Raw genomic sequence first — 19,433 nt, 5'->3', positions numbered from 1 at the left:
TCTCGCTCTCTTTCGCTCACATCTCTTCCTCGCACGCTTGCGTTCTCTCATCAGCACCGCACACGCGCACATCTTTTCCTCTCATTCCTAAGATTACATTTTACACAGTGGAGGTCAACGTTATGTTTGTCTTCCTGTCTAGAAATTCGTCCACATCATGCTTTTAAACTTTCTCCAAGTAATTATATCGATATATATGATGCTATATTACCTTTTGCACAATGGTGATGTAATTTCTTATGAGTTTTTTTTGTTTCTAAAACCGGTTTGGTAAAACCCGCCTCTCACCGTACTTGTTGGGTGTTTGCTCTGGGTGTCCCCCTTGTGATTGTTTTTATACGTGCATGTGACTTTCCAGTCCGTTAAGTGAAATTGCGTTTTTTTGTACATGATCAAGTGTGAGAACATTAAAGAAATGTTGCACCTTGTATTTACTGGTTTTCTTCAACCTTCACTCTTGAAGCATAATATTAAAAGAAGGCCCACTTGTTTGTTTTTCCCACAGTTATTGATGACAGCATAATGTCAGCGGAGATGATGTGAGAGTGTCGACAGTGAAACACACACACACACACACACACACACACACACACACACACACACACACACACACACACACACACACACACACACACACACACACACTGAGTGTCAGCCATGGTGTGCTGGTCCAGAATAACAATGAGCAAAACGGCAAACAGACACCATCCTAAAAACAGACAAAAAAGGGAAAAAAAAAGCCTCCCACGGTGTCTCTGAGTGAGACACTTTACACTCTTCTGAAATTGTTCTTGTATGGAATACACAAGTGTTTAAAAATAAATAATTGACATCCTCAAACCGTTTTGACAATCTATCAGCCTCAATCGTACAGCCTCTTGTTTCAGCCGAGACAACAGAATATTAAAATACATGAATAATTTAGGGGATTGGAATGATTTTGGGGCAGGCTGTAAAAATGCAAATTTGATTGAAAAAATAATTCACAAAAATTCCAATTCATGCCTGTCATAGTGAACTGTTTAAAATAAAATCTTTGATGGCCATACTCTTTCTTTTCCAACATATGCAGCAACAATTCCATTGTTTGACTATTTGTATTAATATGACCTGGTCAGAATGAATGGTGTACAATAATGGCCGATTGGAGGATTACAAGCGTTGGCAAGGCTGTTTCAATGAGGGGCATTTGAGTAGCTCAGGGTGCAGTGATAGACAGGCATGTATAAGACGCACCAACACGTTGGCCTCAACTAAAAAAGGATAGCAAAAAAAATACATCTCATTCTTCTAAAATCTACATATTTTCTTATGTTCAAATCCGTAAATTATATACAGTATTTGCTTGTAAACTTAAGTGTGTTTCACTTTTCCCACTTTGTGAGCGGTCAGCGAACGCAGTGCCAGTGTAACGTGCTCTAAGCAATTGTTTTTGCTTTTCCTCACGAGGCGGCTCGAGTGTTCATTTTACTATAAATACCCAAAGTTTCACTGCATCCGCGTTTCACCAAGTTAATGATTGTGTATATGTGCCAAAAGACCGCAATTAACAAACGAGTCACCTTTCCGTGTTCCGTAACTGGCTTTCGGGTGCTTACTTACAACCTCAGCTAACACGAACTGCTGTTAGCTGCACTTGCTGCTAGCAGCCTCCTGAAGTCCGACCTGTAGCTCACCCAGTTACGGTAATTACTGTAAGTAAGACTACGGCGGTTTATAAAAATGCACATCCATGCGTCAAAACTAAGCTTATGTGACTGATCAATCTTCCTCGAATTGTATCGAAAAAAAAGCTACCGTTTTTAGGATGCACCCATAATCATGGCCTACGTTTTTCAGAAAAAAACGTGCGTCTTATATTTAGGGGATTACTCTAGATAGTTTTTGTTAAAATATTACTATACTAGCATTTAAAAAGCTCACAAAAAAGAAAATAAAATATGCTCTCAAATATTTCGAGCACTTGGATTCATTTCAAGGGTGCTTGAGCACCCCCCCAAAATGGCCTAGATGTGCACGTTTTTCATTTCCGACTTTGAAAATTCCATTCACACGCCGCTAACATGTCTGGCATTCGAAATGGATACGGGCAGCGGCTGGCAGAACCAACGTTGGAGCGAACAAGTGGTGTGAGGTGACCTCTGGGTCAGCGAGCTGTCAGTAGTTGAGCTGCTGCGTCGCTCACAAAGTCAGGGAAGCGTGGCTTCCCGTCAGCGCTTTCCACAGGTAAGTAGAGCCGCCAAAGCTGGCTCAAGAGCCCTGTTACTAAGGAAAAGTAATGCCTGAATTCAACATCAATAAATTACGGGTTGTCTACGAGTTCATACCTCCATATTGCAATTGCAGTATGGCTCATTTGAAGTTTATGTCAAACAGTGACCTTTTTTTCTGATTCAACTGATGATTCGCTATGTAGCGCCAACTACTGCCAAGGAGGATGTACTTAAATCGCGGTGGCTGGTATCGGCACCCTCTATGACTACTCCATACTTTAAGAATAAGGCCAGTATCTTTCCAATAAAAGATGATTACAGGCATATCTCTCTATATCTACTATCTCTAATTTGGTTCTGTGCTTGTACTCACATCTTTAAAACTCATTTATTGCCAGGAATTTTAGACTCACTCTTACTTTAACATTTGGGGTTGAATGTCTGGATTCTTAAAAACATAAAGCGACACCTTTGGGATTGAATGAGTTCAAATTAAACCCGGTTTTCAAATTCACTATTTGTTTGCTTTACAGCTGTTTCCTTTTGTTCTGCCGTCTCTCACTTAACTGCCTCACCCATCTTTCACGCAAGAGAAAAAACCCGTTTGATGGGTCACACCCGCTTTGCATTTCAACCACATTAGTCAGCACAAAAACAAAAAAAAATCCATTGACTGCCCAAAGACAGCTAGGGATACCCTCATAAAGAAAAGCAGTCAAGAAAATAGATGGCTGGGTGTATTTTTTTTTCTAAATCATTTGTTCAGCCACAGGATAAAACTAACATGTGTATTTTGAATAGATGACTCAGCAGAAGGCAGTTTGAGTTGTAAATTTATAAGCTGGAAGTGACGTGCCTGTGGCAACTTGAGGGTGTGACAGGTGAGATGAAACACTTAACAAAAGATTCACACGCATCCTCCTGTCACTGAGTGTTTGAGAATGAAATAAGAATACGTTGCAAGAAACTTTTTGTTTTTGTTTTTTGACAGGAAGTGGCGCAACACAACCAAGGTAAGTTTTTATTATTATTATTGTTATTATTATAGTCTTTTAGGCTACTTCCACAGTGCTTTGAGAGTTTGAATGGTGTGTATTCAAGGGCCACTACATGTTTTTTTTTTTGTTTTTTTTACTATACTGCTGGAAATAAGTGCAGAGTGGGAGTTTTGTGTTAAAATTAAAATAATCATCATCATAAACAATGACCAAACACTTGCGCATAGGTCCCTTAGACCAGAGGTTCTCAAACTTTTTGGAGTCTGGGACAACATTTAGAAAGCACATTTTCCAAGAACCCCCTTGCAAATATTTGCAGAAACAAAGCAAACAAGCAAACACACGAAAAATCATTTAACATTTATTAGCGTTATTCAATTTAAAAAATGAAACATGGGCCTTTTATTCTCCAACAGATTCAGTTTGACAACAGGTATATTTATTACTGTAGCTATACTGAAGTTTAGAAAAGAAAAGTTGAAAATTGCATGCCTCCTGTTAACAAACAGAGTCAATTCCCCCCAATTATTGAGTCAAAAACAGCATTATAAAATAAAATGCCGCTTTGAGCTTTGCTGGCTTCATTGCCTCGTTATCAATCAATCGTAGGTACAAAACGCATTTTGACAAATGTCAAAATGATTACATTTTAAAAAATATACTAACTCATTCAATGCCAGGGATGTACTTTCACGTTTTTGAGTTTGGGCAATCAATACTTAGGTACATTAAGAACATTAATTTCCAGATACTTAAGTAATAAATCAATACTTAAAAGGAAAGTGTAAGATTTAGACCGTTTTTCATTACGGACAGCGGGAGGTGCTGCAGGTGCTGCATGTACTATTGTCAGTAGCTATAACAAACATGGCCGCCTCCAGAGAAGTGCCACCCATGTAATATCATTTAATGATAACAAGATCTATGATTCTATTTTCAAATATACAGTGGACCCCCGGTTTATGACGTCCCTGCCGTGTTTTTTCACCTTACAACATGGACCGCTATTTATGATGTTATTCAATTATATACATGTATATTATATATACATAGCACTTACTATACTATTTTGATACCAATGTTTAATATGTATATTCAATTTTGATTTTTACCTGGGGTTTTACACGCATTAGATTCAAAGAGATTTATTGTCACATGTACAGCACGAAACCACACAGTGAAATTCCAAATTCAGACCACATTCCAAATCGAACAAATAATAATTAATAAATAATATTAGGAAAAAGAACAGTCCTAAAGTCGCAGTGGTTGAAGTTTCCCGCTGTGATGACCACAGCGTCACCAAAGCAAACAATGGATACCAATTAATAGGCTGGCTCTCAGAACATTCATGAACTAATATTTTTTAAAATATTTTTCTATTGTTTTTTTCACGGGCGATTTTGTACAACTTCCCTCATTCGGCCGATATCATTAGGAAACCAAGTCCATTTTAAATCGTCCTTTGGTATTATTACTCTACCCAACAAATTGATGGCATAGTAGTTTTGAAATCAGAAGTAAAGGATAAAAGTTTAAATTATTGTTGACGTTACAAAACGAAAGAAAAAAAATACTGTAAAACCTTAACTTTCTTATTTATTATACACGACAAGTTAAGATTTTGGAACGGGCTCTAGAAAGGGTCATAGAAATTTACCTATTGCAAGCTGCATAAAGTAATATGGTGGGCCGGATTTGGCCCCCGGGCCTTCTGTTTGACACCTGTGCTTTGGCAGTGGTTCTCAAAGTGGGGTTCAGACCTCCACTTTGGGGTTTGCGGACCCATGGGAGCCTGTGACCTGACTGCGGTACGTCCGTGAAATAATTGCGGTTATTAACCCAATTATTTCACTTTCCGCAGACCCCACTTTGAAAACCACAGCTTTAGCACATCCGATACCTGCTATTAATGTTTTTTGAAATGTGGCGAGAAAAGCCATGCAGGCACGGGGAGAACATGCAAACTCCTCACAGAAAGGCCTGGGACCAGAGGCAAACCCGCGACCTCTGCACTGTGAGGTGAACATGTTGACCAGTCTGCCACCATGCCACCTTTTCTTGGATTCAGTCATTTGTATTTTCATAAAGTTAGACATTAGTAGTATTTAATAGTTCTATTTTTGTCTGTTACAGTTACATTATTTAGTTATGACTTCATTTGCTTTGTGTGTTTTTTATTTAACATTTCCTCCGAAAAAGTTTGAGTATTTCATCGTTTTCCTCAGCATGGGGGAGCCGGCGGAGCTGCTACTGATCAAGGACCAGTACGAGCTGGCCTTCAGCTGCCTGAGCCGCGGCCTGTCGCTAGAGGAGGGCGGAGACGGCGCAGAGGCAGCCGAATACTACCGCAAGGGTCACCAACATCTCATGCAAGGCGTTGGCGTGCCCACCGGCGGGCCTCGTCACCAGGGGGCCAAGTGGGATCAAGCTCGTGAGCTGCAGCGGCGAATGGAGGGCGCGCTGCGTACAGTCAGCAGCCACCTAGCGGCCCTGGATGCCTCGCGGGCGCCCTCTCCTGCCCAGAGGAGACGGCTGCTCATGGACCTGACCCCCAGCCTCTACCCCAAGCAGCACCTCTACCCCTCGATCCCTCCCCTGCAACCGCCGCCGCTGCCGGCCAGGAACGCAGCACCCGTTGAGCCTCAGACCTCGGCCGCCCTGCCCCCGATGTACTCACCCCGGCCCGCCGACGGCCACCGCAGTCTGGCCGGCGGGCCGGCCGGGTGGGACCAGGCGCCGCCGGAAAGCCAGAGCGAGTTGCTCCTCATCCCCTCAGGTGTGCAGATGTTCTTTGTGGCTCCCAGCGGGCAGGTGAGCGCCCTGTCACAGCCTGGCTACCTTCGCATCGTTAGCTTTGCTAGCGGCGCCCCCGATGGGAGGGGACCTGTCTTCTTGGACGTGAGTACACATGCTTTCTGATACTTTGCTGATCATTTTACACATTTTTGACTCATGTGGCAAAAACCAACACTAGGTAGAAGTGCAAATACTAGAAAAAGTGCGGATCCTGTACTTAAGTAAAACTTAACTATATTTTTTCAGTAAAACTTATGCCAGAGAGACTTTACTTTGGTGTGCCGCTTGGATGAGAACAAAAAAGTAGAGTACCGGTAATTCTTACAATATTAAAAGAATTACAGTACTCACACTTTTAGCTTGAGTAGAAATTCAGGCATCTAAGCTTCTAAAAATGTGGATTCTGGTACTGATTTATCAGTACAAAATTGGAAAAGTACCACAGGGTATTTGTGGTGCCTTTTCGCAAAATCAGGCTTATGTCTTTGAAAATGAAAATTGAGACATTGAAATCTTCTAATTCTATGCCTAATGGCCTTTGAATTTAGGCGTAATACATGGGGGTAGCTCAAAAATAGTAATTTGAGGTTGAAATCATTAGTTTTGAGAAAAACACGTTTAATGTTTTGACACTTCAATTACAAATGGAAACTTTTGGCTGCTTGCTGATTTAAAGTCGACACCTTGAGGTTGTTTTTGGAGAAATCCCTGGAATCGAAATCTGTCGAAAATTTGTATTTTCACTGAAATCAGTCACTGATGCAATGGCAGCCGGAACCCATCTTTTATGGGCCACAAATGGCCCACATGCTGTAGTTTGGACACCAGTGTTCTGACCATTTCATGGTACAAGAAACAAAACTTCCGGTAATTACAGAAAACATTGCAAACTCAGAAACTTAGCTAATAAAAACAACTGAAAATATAAACCTATGTTTTTTTTTATGACTATTCATTTATTTAGTTATTTTTAATAATGTCATAGATGGAGAATACATTGCAGCTCCTAATCAGCTCCCATCATCGTTTATGCCCCAACAGTAACAAAGTCCTTGTACTTTGTTGCTTCCGACTGAATCAAAGCAAAGTGTTGATGAATGGCGCTTTGCTGACCAGCAACACAATAGAAAGATTAACGCTCGAGTCAGCGCTTTTGTTTTCTATGCTCTGCTCATTGTTGTGCCAGGCGCCAACAAAAAGTCACAGTTGCCTGACTGACCGACACTGGACAAACACAATTTTTTTTTTGTCTGACAAAATTGTTTTCCTGACTTTATGTCAGCCACAACAGTGTTTCCCAAAGTTAATTGAGCCAAACTCCCACCACACTCTACCCAAAAATAAAAATGTCACAAAAAATTCTAACATTAACCCATTTCAACGCATGTGACTGAAAAGAAAATTCTATTTATGAGGTTCTATAAATGATTTTTCAATCATTTTTAATGACGTACTGAAATACTATGATGTGTAGATGAAATGTGTGCAATGTCACATGTTTAGAGAATATTGTCACATGACCAGAGCTGTTTACTTTGTGTTTGCACTTCGAGAGAAAGATGACAGCCTCAAAGCTCTCAAACAAAAGCTTAGTAAAGTATGTCAAAATAAACATAGAACAAAAATTTTTTCGTACACATGATCTTTAGCATGATATATGCATTTGCACGTACCCAAATTGGTTTGGTGGGTTTTCACAATGAGTAATTACATTGTTGTGACCAGTCATAAAACATACCTTTTCATCAACTACTTCACTTTTTTTTTTTTAAGCTCTTGATTGGATGTTTTCATGGCTTAAGCTTGGTTTATGCCTGATGATTCCATGAGGCTTGCGCGGCACACATGTCGTCCAAATAACGTCATTTTGGCAACCACGTCACTCCATGCGACGTCTGCACAGGCCGGATTTTCTGCACAATGCACTACCTGAAATTTCTAAACCACGCAGAAGCTATCATGTGTAAAACATGGCCAACGAGCTACTGTTGGTGGAGGTTTGCCAATACCAACACTTGTTATAACATTACCGTGAACGTTGTCAACATCTCATAGAGAGCGATTGCTCATCCACACATTAGTCTCACAAGCATATAATATTCCCCTTTGTGATGTTGATTCCTATTTAATTCGATTTTTTTTCTTTGCAGTGATAGTAGGCAATATAAAGGTTTTTCTTTGAAACACGCTAGTGTCAACTGTTGTTATTGTAAAAATTCCTATACTAGTATTCTTTACTTCTGTTATACTTTACGGTAGTTTGTGTGCTGTAGATGCTTTTTACTGCCCCCTATAGTGTGGGAGAATATTGGCTTACTGTGGGGGCAAGCCACATCGAGTACAAAAATGCATGCGGGCTGGATTCCCACGCGTAGCGTTCATGAAACGAGCATAAACCAAGCTTTAGCCTGCCATTCTTTGTCATTTTAGCATTTGATTTGAATCAAAAGTACCTTCATTTACGCCTGAGCAAGATAGAGTATTGACAGGCTGTTAGACTGCTTCTGTGTTATACCAATTGTGTGTATGTTCCATACAGGTGTGCAGCTGGCTGCACTCGCTTACGCCCAGCACGCCGGTGCTGCTGGCCCCCTCCGGCATCTACATGCTACCAGATTTGCTGGCCCCGATGCCGGGCGCTTTCATCGGCGTGGTGCTGTCATCACAGCTGCCTGCTGCCGACAGAGAGACGTTCCGAGACCTCATAATGCAGCTGACGGACTTCAGGGTGCAGGTGGGAGATGTGGATAAAGCCTGTTTTGGGTTTACAGTGTTATCTTGCGAGGCCATATTCACATTATACATATATACATTTGCAAAGCCATGACCTCTGAACTTTAATGATTTTCTACTGATTGTCTTCTGACAGAGCCCAGAGAGCGTGGGCTCCGACATCATCAGCTTAAGTGAGACGGTCCCCCTTGGTCCTCAGGTGGTGTCTAGCGAGAGCGGGGCCCAAGCTCCTCTTCCGACTTGGAGCGAGAAGATGGGTCAAGGAATCATGACAGGTGAGCATCAGAGTAGATTCAACTTAAAAAAAAAAAAAAAAAGAAATACTTTTCATCATCCAGTAATACTTTTCGTAAACAAAGTGCTGAACAAGAACATGACAACATTTTGAAGATGTCATTTATTATACCTACAATTTTAATTTTAATTTAACGAAACATGTTATTATCATTATTATTATTGTTATTAGTATTATTATTATTACTATACCACTAACCCCAAAATTGTGGTTCTATTTCTGGGCCTATTTTGGCCTATTTTGTACATTTACAGGGGTCATAGTTTTGTCCCCTTTTCCTACATGGTTTACCCAATCAAGTTCAAATTTGGGCTGTACCATTTCAAGAACTCGGCAAACAACTTGGCAAACCTTATTTATGTATATATAGAGTCACAGGTTGTGGACAACTTTATGATAATATACTGTAATACATATAGCGCTACAGTGGTGACAAAAGATGTCACATTTACATTTCAATGTACTGCACCGAATATGACTGAAACTTTGATAATATACTGCATTGGTCACCAACTTTTTTGAAACCAAGAGCTACTTCGTTGGTACCGCGTGATACGAAGAGCTACCAGTTCATGCGCCGATCCAGGCAAATAAGCTGCGGCCGGCGATCTAAAGGGTCGATCGCCGTACGGACTTACTCAAATCATATTTTACTTTTTACTAAAGAAGGGTTCAGTGAATGAGCATATGGAACCGTGGGGTTCGATGCCTCCAACAAGGTTTAAGAACCACTGCCCTAACGACATTCATTTGGTAATATTCTGTGATGTATATATAAAGCCTTTAGGTGGCGACAAAAACGTGGACTGTAACTTATCATTATTTACGAAGCAGCTTTTCTGTTATACAGGTATTGCCTCCTAGTATGGAGGACCGAAAGTGCCAAAATTCAAATTTGGTGATGATGCACTGCGCCAAGAATGACAAAACCAAATACACACTGAACTCCATTCACTAAAGACATCTATTTGGCAATAAAAATGAAAAAAAAATGTATCTTCATGTTTTTTATGTATTGCGCTGAGCCCATTGAATAAATATAACTGACTTTCCATGGATTATCACATTTTCATGTTCTCTAGATTTTAAACATTTTGTGAAAGTTCTGTTCTGAACACATCGAAAGTATGAGATGTCATTTTTAAGGTAGGGACATTTCTAAAGGAAATATATGTTTTGTCTTGTTTGATTTTGACCTCCGAATTTATTTACCAGATTTAATGTATTCAGTAGGCTATTTACTTGGAAAAAGGTTCAGGCATTTTATTTATTTTTTTGTCCAGAAAAAAAAAAAAAAAAACATGTATTAGTACTTTCCCCAAGTAAGTTTAATGAACTGGCCCCAGTTGTACATTTTACCAGGATGTATGACAATTTCTAGGCATATCTAACAGCCCAAGAGTTGCAAAATGTCGTTTGAGCCCAATGTTACATTCAACAGGAATTCGGCCATTTTGGTTTTCCTTACCATTATAAAAAAATGAAATTCTCCCATATTTGTGGCCTTTTCTGGCGGTCACTTTTGATCATATTTGTGTTTATAATGAGCTATTTGATAAATAAAAAAATCCAATGAGCCATTAGCCCAACAATTTTGATTTTTAAGTTAAATTATTTTTAGAGCGTTTTTTTATTCATATATGGAGTGTTGGTAGAGTGTAAGAAAAAAAAGAAGTCATTAAGTGACAGTTTGACCTTCCTTCCTCTGTAGGGACATACAGCAATACTTCAATTATTCCATTTAAAATGAACCTTGAAAACTCAAATTTGATTTGCCATTAAAAATCCTGATAAGGGATAATAAGGGTTTTGTGCTTTGTTTATAGTTAATTTTAGGCAATTTTGTAAACATGATGAAATTTGCTAGTTTTCATTTGAGTTTCATTTTGAGCTTGAAGTTTATTTTGAAGATGTCATAACAAAAATCCTCGCAGAAAAAAGAAAATCAAAAAGCATTGTGACTTTTAATTTGTAGACTAAATTTTCTTTTTGTCCATTGTATTGTTCATTATTTTAAAGTTTTCCTTAATCGTATTAACCTTGTTCCCAAGTCATGATGAAACCTGATTTTGCCAATCAAAGTTGACATGACCTGTCAGGTGGCTTTGTCTCTAAATAGAGGCTTTGTATCTTTTCAGGCCTGGCCTTCTTGAAACTTTTTTTTTTGTGGCTCTTCTCATAATAATAAATTTAGTGAGACTGTTTGAAGACTGGAATTTCAAATATACTATCCATTGGCATCTACCTGTATGTGTCTTCCAGGGGCAGCACGGCTGGGTCACGAAGTAGTCAGAGGTGCTGAGGCCACCACCAGGGCTATTCAGAAGGGTGCGCTGAAGGTCCGGGACCACCTGACGCCCGAGGAGACACCTTCCGAAGTCAACCCGCAGGTTTCCAAAGGCTTGCAGTTGGCCAAGCAGGCCACAGGGGGCGCTTTACGAGTCAGCCAATACTTGGGTGAGCTGTCAGAAAGATTCACACAGGTCTCATGAGGGCCCGAGCAGGGACCTTGGAAGCAGGAATGTCCCTATTGTTATGGTTAAAATTATTATTATTATTAGGAGTAGTAGTATGGCCCTTGAAAAGTCCACTGACCTGCTTGAGAGATTTTTTTTTTTTTTAATGAGGTTGCATTTTTGTGCAGTTTAAAAAAAAAAAAAACCCAGTACATTTCCCGAAGAGATATGAACACAAGGTTAGAGCATAGGGGTCAAACTCCAGTCCTCGAGGGCCGGTATCCTGCATGTTTTCGAACTTTCTCTCTTAAACACACTTTATTCAAATGGTTAGGGTCCTTTTCAAGCTCCTGGGGCGCTTGCTAATAAAATAATCATTTGAATCAGGTGTGGTGGGTTGCAGAAAACCGGCAAACATGAAGGATACCGGCTGTCAAGGACTGGAGTTAAACACCTATTGGTTAGAGGCATGTAGAACCACACAAGATTTACAAAATGTCACTGTACCCCTACTCTATCCTAAATGGGGGCTGGGATATAGTTTTTGGTAGCCATATTTTCTTGAAATAGTTTTTCTTCTGAACTTTGTAATTTTCCAGAAAATCCAAGCTCAAATTGCCATTGTCCAAACGTGCCAACGCTCAGGCTTGACTTGGGCGGCAAGGGCTCGCAGCTCTAGGATGACATTGTACCTTGTGATATTTGGCATGTGTAATCTGACAGTGGATGGCGTGAGCACATTGGCTGAACATCTTGCGGAGAAGGTGGCCCCACAAGTGAAAAAACATGGCGCCAAGCTGATCCCGGAGTCCATGAAGAGCAAAGATGGAGAGCCATCCAATCTGCAAGGAGCCAAATTTGTGGCCGCCAGGGGCCTGCAAGGTGACACATTTTCCACTTTTTTAGCTCAGTGGTTGCAATAGACCAGGGGTTCTCAAACTTTTAGAAAGCTAAAGCTCCTTTAGAAAGCAAATTTTCAAAGGACACCCATTGCAAATGTTTGCGGAAACAAAACACATGAAATAAAAATTGCAAATTGCACTAAATGTACACAAATTGCATAGATTAAATCAATTACATAACTGAATTACAAATGATATTCCTATCAGTACAAACAACAAAAATGCTAATGAGCTAAACACATACAAAGCAACACTATATAACATACTGAAGATAAAAACTAATATTAGCAAGCATGCTATCTACGGTAACGAATTGGTCCAACAAACAACTAATTTTGGGCATATTTTAAATCACAACATTCCAACGACAAATACACAACTCACAGATGTTCGTGGGCCAGAGCTCTCAGAAGGAACAACGCGTGTGCACCAACAACAACTGCTCCCAACTGAAGCCACACTGTCCTTCTCCACCAACAAATGCACTATCAACAGCGGCCAGAGGTGGCGCCACAAAATGAAGACTAAGCCAAACAAGGCTCAAATCTGAAAATGACTTTGTGGGCTGAATTTTTAAGATACTTAATCAAGCTCTGGAGTGAACTGGAATTTCATGCCAGACTGCTCCATCAGTTGAGATGTAATTTAAAAATAAATAAATAAATAAAACATCGAACACTTGTAGTTTATACCTTGTCTAGTATAATATAAATCTTGTTCAAGGACCCTGGAAATGGCCCTAATGTCCTAAAAAAGACTGCAAAATGAAAGGCTTCTTTAGATGTTTTGCAGGTTTAGACCTCACTGGCGTGCTGCTACCTATCCCAGCTGTCATGCAGGGGACACCCTGAATTCGCCAATCGAAGGGCACACAGAAACGATCAACCTTTTCACGCTCACAAACACACCCAAAGGCAATTTGGAGTGTCCAATACACCTGGTGTGCTTATTTTTTGAGTGAAGCTAATTTTCTTCAGAAAAAATAAAGACAGGTAAAGTCCGCTTTTAAGGACCCCTAGAAATGATGCTAAAATGGCTGCTTATGTTTACCCATGTTCATGCTTCAAAATGAAAAACTGCCTTTAGGGCCTGAGTCCTTCGTGTTTTCCAGGTTTCTCTCCCCAGAAGATCTGATTCAAATGATTAGCTTATCTGCAAGCTCTCAGGAGCTTGAAAATGATGTTAATCATTTGAAGCAGGTGTTTGGGAAGAAGCATCAAAAACGTGCTGGACACTGGCCCTCAAGGACTGGACTTTGACATCTATGAAAACCAGAGAGATGTTTGGTGGTGCCAATTCAGAACAACACTCAAAAAAAAATGTTTGCTGTACTTGAATCACTTCAGGCTTCACTGCTGTGTGGACCAGCCTGGAGACGGGAGCCAAGCTCATCGGAAAAAGCGTATCGTCTGCAACAGTGAACACGGTGACATACAAGTGAGTCGACCTCTCCTGTGGCTCACTTCCTGCTTGGGAACTTCCTGATCTTTTTTTACTTGCATCTTTTCAGATTTAGGGGCTTAGGGAAGCTTTTAAACACGCCTGCTGATATCTAACTTCTTTTCCTCTTGTCGCTTGGCTTTTGGTAATGTATTGCTTGCCGGCTTATTCGATACATTTTCTTTTCTGGTGTTTCTGGGTATACTCCTCACTAATAAAGAAAGTTGCATAAAATAAGTAAGTATATTTTATTTATATAGTGCAGCACTCATAGGAATGAATAGATGCAAATGTATTTTTTTCCCCATTCATCTCCTTGTTTGAGAACAGTTGGCATTGCATTCAATAGGTTAGGGTGGGAGTCCATAACCTTTTGAAAGTAAGGAAGTCAAAAGTTTGGGAACACTTTCAAATTGATTTTGAGGTGATTTCGAGCATTTTGGTGCGTTTTTCAAGGCCGACAGAGTATTGTATTGTGAGTCCATGTAGACCTTGATGGTACCATATGAAATATTGGACTCCATTCTTCACCTGGAAAAAGAAAGTAAGATTCTACCTTATTCCATTCATTAGTAACCTCTGTTTGAAAATAAGTCAATTGAGTGACACCATGCTATTTTGGTAACAACAGTGACATTGTCACAATGTTTTTTTTTCGTAGCATCCGAAATTTCTCAACAGTCCTTCCCTTTGATAAAACATGAACAAAAACTACATTACAACCAGTATTCCCTCTAAGCGCCGCTCTTGCGCAATTGCGCACTGCTCGCACGTTCTCAGCGCACAAGAAAATTTATGTTGCACATAAAACAAAATGCAATGTAAGCATAATAAATAATATATTAGACCTCATCTTATCTGATTAAGTAGACCAATAATATTTTTTTCTTTACTGTTTTGCATTGTGACAGCGAGTGAGTGACAAGTGTCCAGTTGACCGGAGAATGAGTTCACTGACAACTCACACTATAGGACATCTCAGACATTAATACTGGATAATACAAATTCAATGCACCAAACAGAAGTTGACTAGTCCGTGAAAACATTACAGAGGGTACGTCGAAACTTTTTATTTTTTCATTCGACAAACTAAAACCTGAACAGCCGCAATGACAGAAAAGGATCCCTGCATATACAGTACACTCCGTGCAGGTTAGCTAGCTAACAACAGTGCGGAATTAAGAGACGCAAATGCTAACCCCTTTTCCTCGCGAAACGAATGAGCAGCACATCCACTCACCAAGCCAAAGCAAAAAATAAATGCGCTTCTTTTAAGATGGAATGGCTGTCGGAGTATATGCAAATAGAAGAACAAGTGGTGAAAGTGGATCAGGTTTTATTTCTTTTTCACAACTTGTGGCTGGTTTATTGCCATGGTGACAAGTGCAATATACATTACGCTGTCATGTCTAAAACACTTATTGCTCAAGATATATTAATAATAACAAACTTGTTGAAAATGGACAAAAATAGTTGTGATTTGTTTGGCAACATTGTGCGAGTAGAGACTTCTGGCCGCCTGGCTTACTCGTATGCTTGCTCGGGTTCAAATAAAAAAAAATAAAATCCACAGGTCTAGTTTTGATTCATTAAAACGATCAATTTATTTCCACAGTAGTAGTAAAATACTTCAAATAAAAGGCAAACATTACGGTACGGAAACCGTGTGCTCTCATCTGCAATCAATCTCAACTGCCCTGTGACGCATGCCCCAAGGCTCTTAAAGGGCCAGTATCATGCGCCTCTCTCTCTGCCAAAGCAACCAACAAACAAATAAATAACTTTCTAGCTCTTGGCCTTTACAAAAACAGAAATTTAAATGAACTCTGCTTTCGGGTTCAAAACCAGTAGTAATTCCAAATGCTGTGAATTGGCTCCTACAAACACGTCAATCATAGATGCATTTGTTCTCCCATATTGGTCCTGAATGACACTTTTCACCTCAGCTATCCCTTCATAAGTACCCAGAAGCACATTACTGGTCCACTCATATGTTAAAAGTTGTTGGACATCATCGGGTCGTGCTGTTCACATGAATTCTAGGACTTCTAGGACCCCCCCCCCCCCCCCTTCCTAGTTCATTAATGACAAAATGTGAGTAATGTGATATAGATCACTTTAGGAGCGACATCAGACATCAGAAATGCACACGGTGACTCACTGTGTGCATGTCTGAAGTTGCTCACCTTGGTTCACAGCCTGCATATGGAGTTTGTGTGAATGCTCAGTTGCATTGAAAATTAGAGGGAACATTGATTACAATAGTGTTTAATTGGCATAATATTAAGAGGAGCGCTGACCACAAGTGTCATCTATCCATTCATTAAAAGAAAAACAAGAAGAAAGAAACGCAGTGGATAAAAATTATTGTCACTGACACCACAACCCAAGAATTTTACATGCTGGAAATTCTCATCCATTGCATTGAAATAGATAAAAGGTCACTAATTTCAAGCTATGCTCAACTGTGAAATGAAAGTCATTCCAGGTCATTAAGTGACATTGGGTTTAAAAATGAATTCCGTCCGTTCTATTCATAATGTTTATGTCAGTATGAATCTACAGTAAGGAAAAATCTTAACATAATTAAAACACTGAATTTTAGGATGTTTCCAAACTTTTGACTGATACTGTTTTTGGGGATTGATTGATGTGAAGGCCAACTAGTCACATACAAATAGCATATTTGCTACGATTACCTTGAACCATGCTAATATTGATATTTAACTATATACAGTGGGCCCCCGGTTTACGAGATTAATCCGCTCCATCGTTGAGATCGTAACACGAATTCGCTGTAGGGCAGGCAATCCATACCTATTTTAATTAGCTAATGCGTGTAAAACCCTAGGTAAAAACATCAAAATTGTACATACATATTAAAAATTTGTATCAAAATAGTATAGTAATTGCTACTTATATATAATTTATATGCATACAATTGAATAACATCATAAATAAAAAATATAGAAAGGATTTACTTTCCTTTAAGTGAAGAGGTTATTATGGTCATATTCACTAGTAGCTTAAGCTAGGCTAGCTTAGCCTTCTTCGTATTTCTTGATTATCTCCAGCTTCGTGATATAAATCATACTTACTTCTCTCTTTAACATCACTAGTCATCCTGGGACCAATGGCTAACCAATTAATGTAGGAATTAAGGACTAAAATGCACAATAAATACCATATTGAAAGCACTCCTAAACGAGAACAAGTCTTTAGGCAACCATCTTCGTGACACCCCCCCGACGCCGACCAATAGTAGACCGGTAGCTTAGGGAGTCATAACAATGACCAATAGCAGACTAGCATTGCAGTCGATTTAAACAATGACACGTGTAGTGATTTATGAGCGCATTGCCCCTAGTAGACACGCGCACATGTTTGAGGTGTCGTCAGGTGAAAAAAATGGCGTAAAGCGGGAACAAAAAAACATCCGTGTCATTCGGTGAAAAAAACGTGAGGCAGGGACGTTGTAAACCGGGGGTCCACTGTACAGTAAATCCTGTACATGCACAGTAAGTCAAATACAATGTTGCGAAATGTTTTTCAACGTTTGACTGGTACATTGAACCCCCTCGTGGCCAAGGTACGGCAACGATGCGGGCGAGGCCACCGACACGGCGCTGCGTTCTGTGACCAATGTGGGCGTAACGGCGTACAACGTGGATAACTTGGGGCTAAAGGCCATTTTGAAGACCACGGGCAAGGAGATGGCCAAGGGCATGGTTAAGAGCTCCAGAAACAATGAGATGGCAGCACCGGCGATGGAGGACGGAACCCCCGGGACATCACAGGGAGCGCAGGCAGCCGCCGACGCTGATATGGAAGTGCAGAAAGACAAAGTGGACAATGGCAAAAGCAAGACCTGATATAGAGGTGGCGGATCCTTTTCTTACATACGTACTGCTTAGACACTCCTTATTTATTGCTCTGGGCATAGCATAAATTGACACTCTTTGGGAAGTTTAGGTACTTTTCATCACATACTATTTTTCTCTGAGTACAAGATGACCTCATTAGTCGACCCCCCCCCCCCCCCCTCTTTTTCTATTTCAATTTGGGTGAATTTTACAAAAAAACATGTTTTAAGTCTACCCCTGACTTTAGTGGTTCCACATATCATAGATGTCAAATTGTAAATTATATTTTATTTATAAATATATATATTTTATTGTAAATTATACTACTTTTAGATGCATTTCATCATCACATCGAATAACATACTGCTGCGTTTGGGGGGGGCAAGTGTGAGGCAATGTACGCAAGTGTAGACGCAAATGCTGAAACTAATGTTGCAACAATAAAACGATTTGAAGTTTCAATGCTTTATTTTTTTGACAGTGTTGAAAAGACCTAAATGTCATCTGACACGCTAAATAGCTCCTCCCATTAAACTCACGAATCTCTTCTACTTCCAGCTCGTCATTTGCGCAAACATCCTCATTACTCTTCTTCGGACCCGTCCACTTTGTTTGAAATTGAGATCTTTTGAGATGATTTGCTGATTATCTTACTTTGGAAATTCTTTACCAATGATTGTTGTGAGATGAGCGCGTGGAAGGTTGCCCTTGGCTGTTTCTCCCCTCACCTGCTGATATCCATGCCGGCTTCTTCAAGCACACGTCTAAGGGCTGAAGGAGACAAGCCAAGCCGTATTTTCCTTTTCATAATATGTCCAAGTCTGCCAAAAAATGATCCACACAGCCTCATTGTTGACAAAAAAAAGGCAAAAAGGCGACGCTTGACATAAGTGCACTTTTCGACTTTTTGTGCAAACACTCGAGAACGATTGCATACTAAATCGAATCAGAGGAATATACAATCATTTTAAGCCTTGTACATGACATGATAGTACTCATTTCGCATTGGAATTAATGTTATTCACACACAGATATGTGGAGAAAAAAAAATGGTCTTTTTCAAGTTATGCGGTTAGAAGTCGACCCCCCTAATAAGTGGGTTGAAAATGAGGGGAAAAAAAAACTCAACTTATACTCTTTAACAAGGAATGTTTACTTTTGCTGTACCATATTGTCACAACGTTTACCTCTTTAAGTTGATGATGCGCAATTATTGTTTTAAACTGTTAAGTATAATGTAATGAAACAAATACATTTTTGTTTGTGCTGCATTTTATTGCATCAGCAATGTTTTGTTAATTGATTAAAGCTTTCCTGTCTGAAATCAATTGTGTAATGATAATTTTTTTGTTAATTTTTTTTATTGTTTTATTTCTTCCAATTGTTTTTACTAGAATTCGGGTTATGAATTCTTATTGAGTTTTATTTATTTATTGTCATGAACTTAATTGCTCGTGATGGGTTACTAATTTGCATACTTAAAGCAAGTGTGTGTTTTTCTGACCACACTTCAGCAAAGGTCAGTGTTGTGAAACTAATTATTAAATAATTTGCCGTACTATTCTGATGCACCCCTGCCAACCATATATAGCATCTACCAACCTCACTGGCAAAATGAATGAATTTGTTAGCATTTCCTGGTGTGACATGTTACTGTGAGACTGGGATTAAAATTCACTTAAGTAGATTCTTGAACAAAAGTTTGAATCTTTAGTTTTTCATTCACAAATGATT

At 39.7% G+C, this 19,433-nt stretch overlaps 1 protein-coding gene across 4 annotated transcripts; it reads left to right on the top strand.

Moving 5' to 3' along the window:
• Positions 1-1,611: 1,611 nt before the first annotated feature.
• Positions 1,612-19,158, top strand: LOC148409063 (spartin-like). 4 transcript variants are annotated; one of them, XM_088441648.1, is made up of 11 exons: positions 1,614-1,694; positions 2,094-2,226; positions 3,015-3,094; positions 3,205-3,226; positions 5,440-6,112; positions 8,550-8,744; positions 8,880-9,018; positions 11,301-11,495; positions 12,218-12,376; positions 13,743-13,833; positions 17,426-19,080. In XM_088441648.1, exons 5-11 carry the CDS (start codon positions 5,441-5,443, stop codon positions 17,706-17,708), a joined length of 1,734 nt encoding a protein of 577 aa, XP_088297774.1. In that variant the 5' UTR covers positions 1,614-1,694; positions 2,094-2,226; positions 3,015-3,094; positions 3,205-3,226; position 5,440; the 3' UTR covers positions 17,709-19,080. The 4 variants fall into 4 exon arrangements, with proteins under 4 accessions (XP_088297775.1, XP_088297774.1, XP_088297773.1 ...); XM_088441649.1 differs by having other exon boundaries at positions 1,612-2,226; positions 8,943-9,018; positions 17,426-19,158; XM_088441647.1 differs by having other exon boundaries at positions 1,614-2,226.
• Positions 19,159-19,433: the final 275 nt, after the last annotated feature.

Source organism: Hippichthys cyanospilos, chromosome 18 (assembly GCF_059441005.1).
Source record: "Hippichthys cyanospilos isolate Australia breed blue-spotted pipefish chromosome 18, RoL_Hcya_1.0, whole genome shotgun sequence".
Taxonomy (NCBI): domain Eukaryota; kingdom Metazoa; phylum Chordata; class Actinopteri; order Syngnathiformes; family Syngnathidae; genus Hippichthys; species Hippichthys cyanospilos.
Note: the sequence above shows the minus strand (reverse complement) of the source record. Positions and strands in the feature narration are given on the sequence as shown.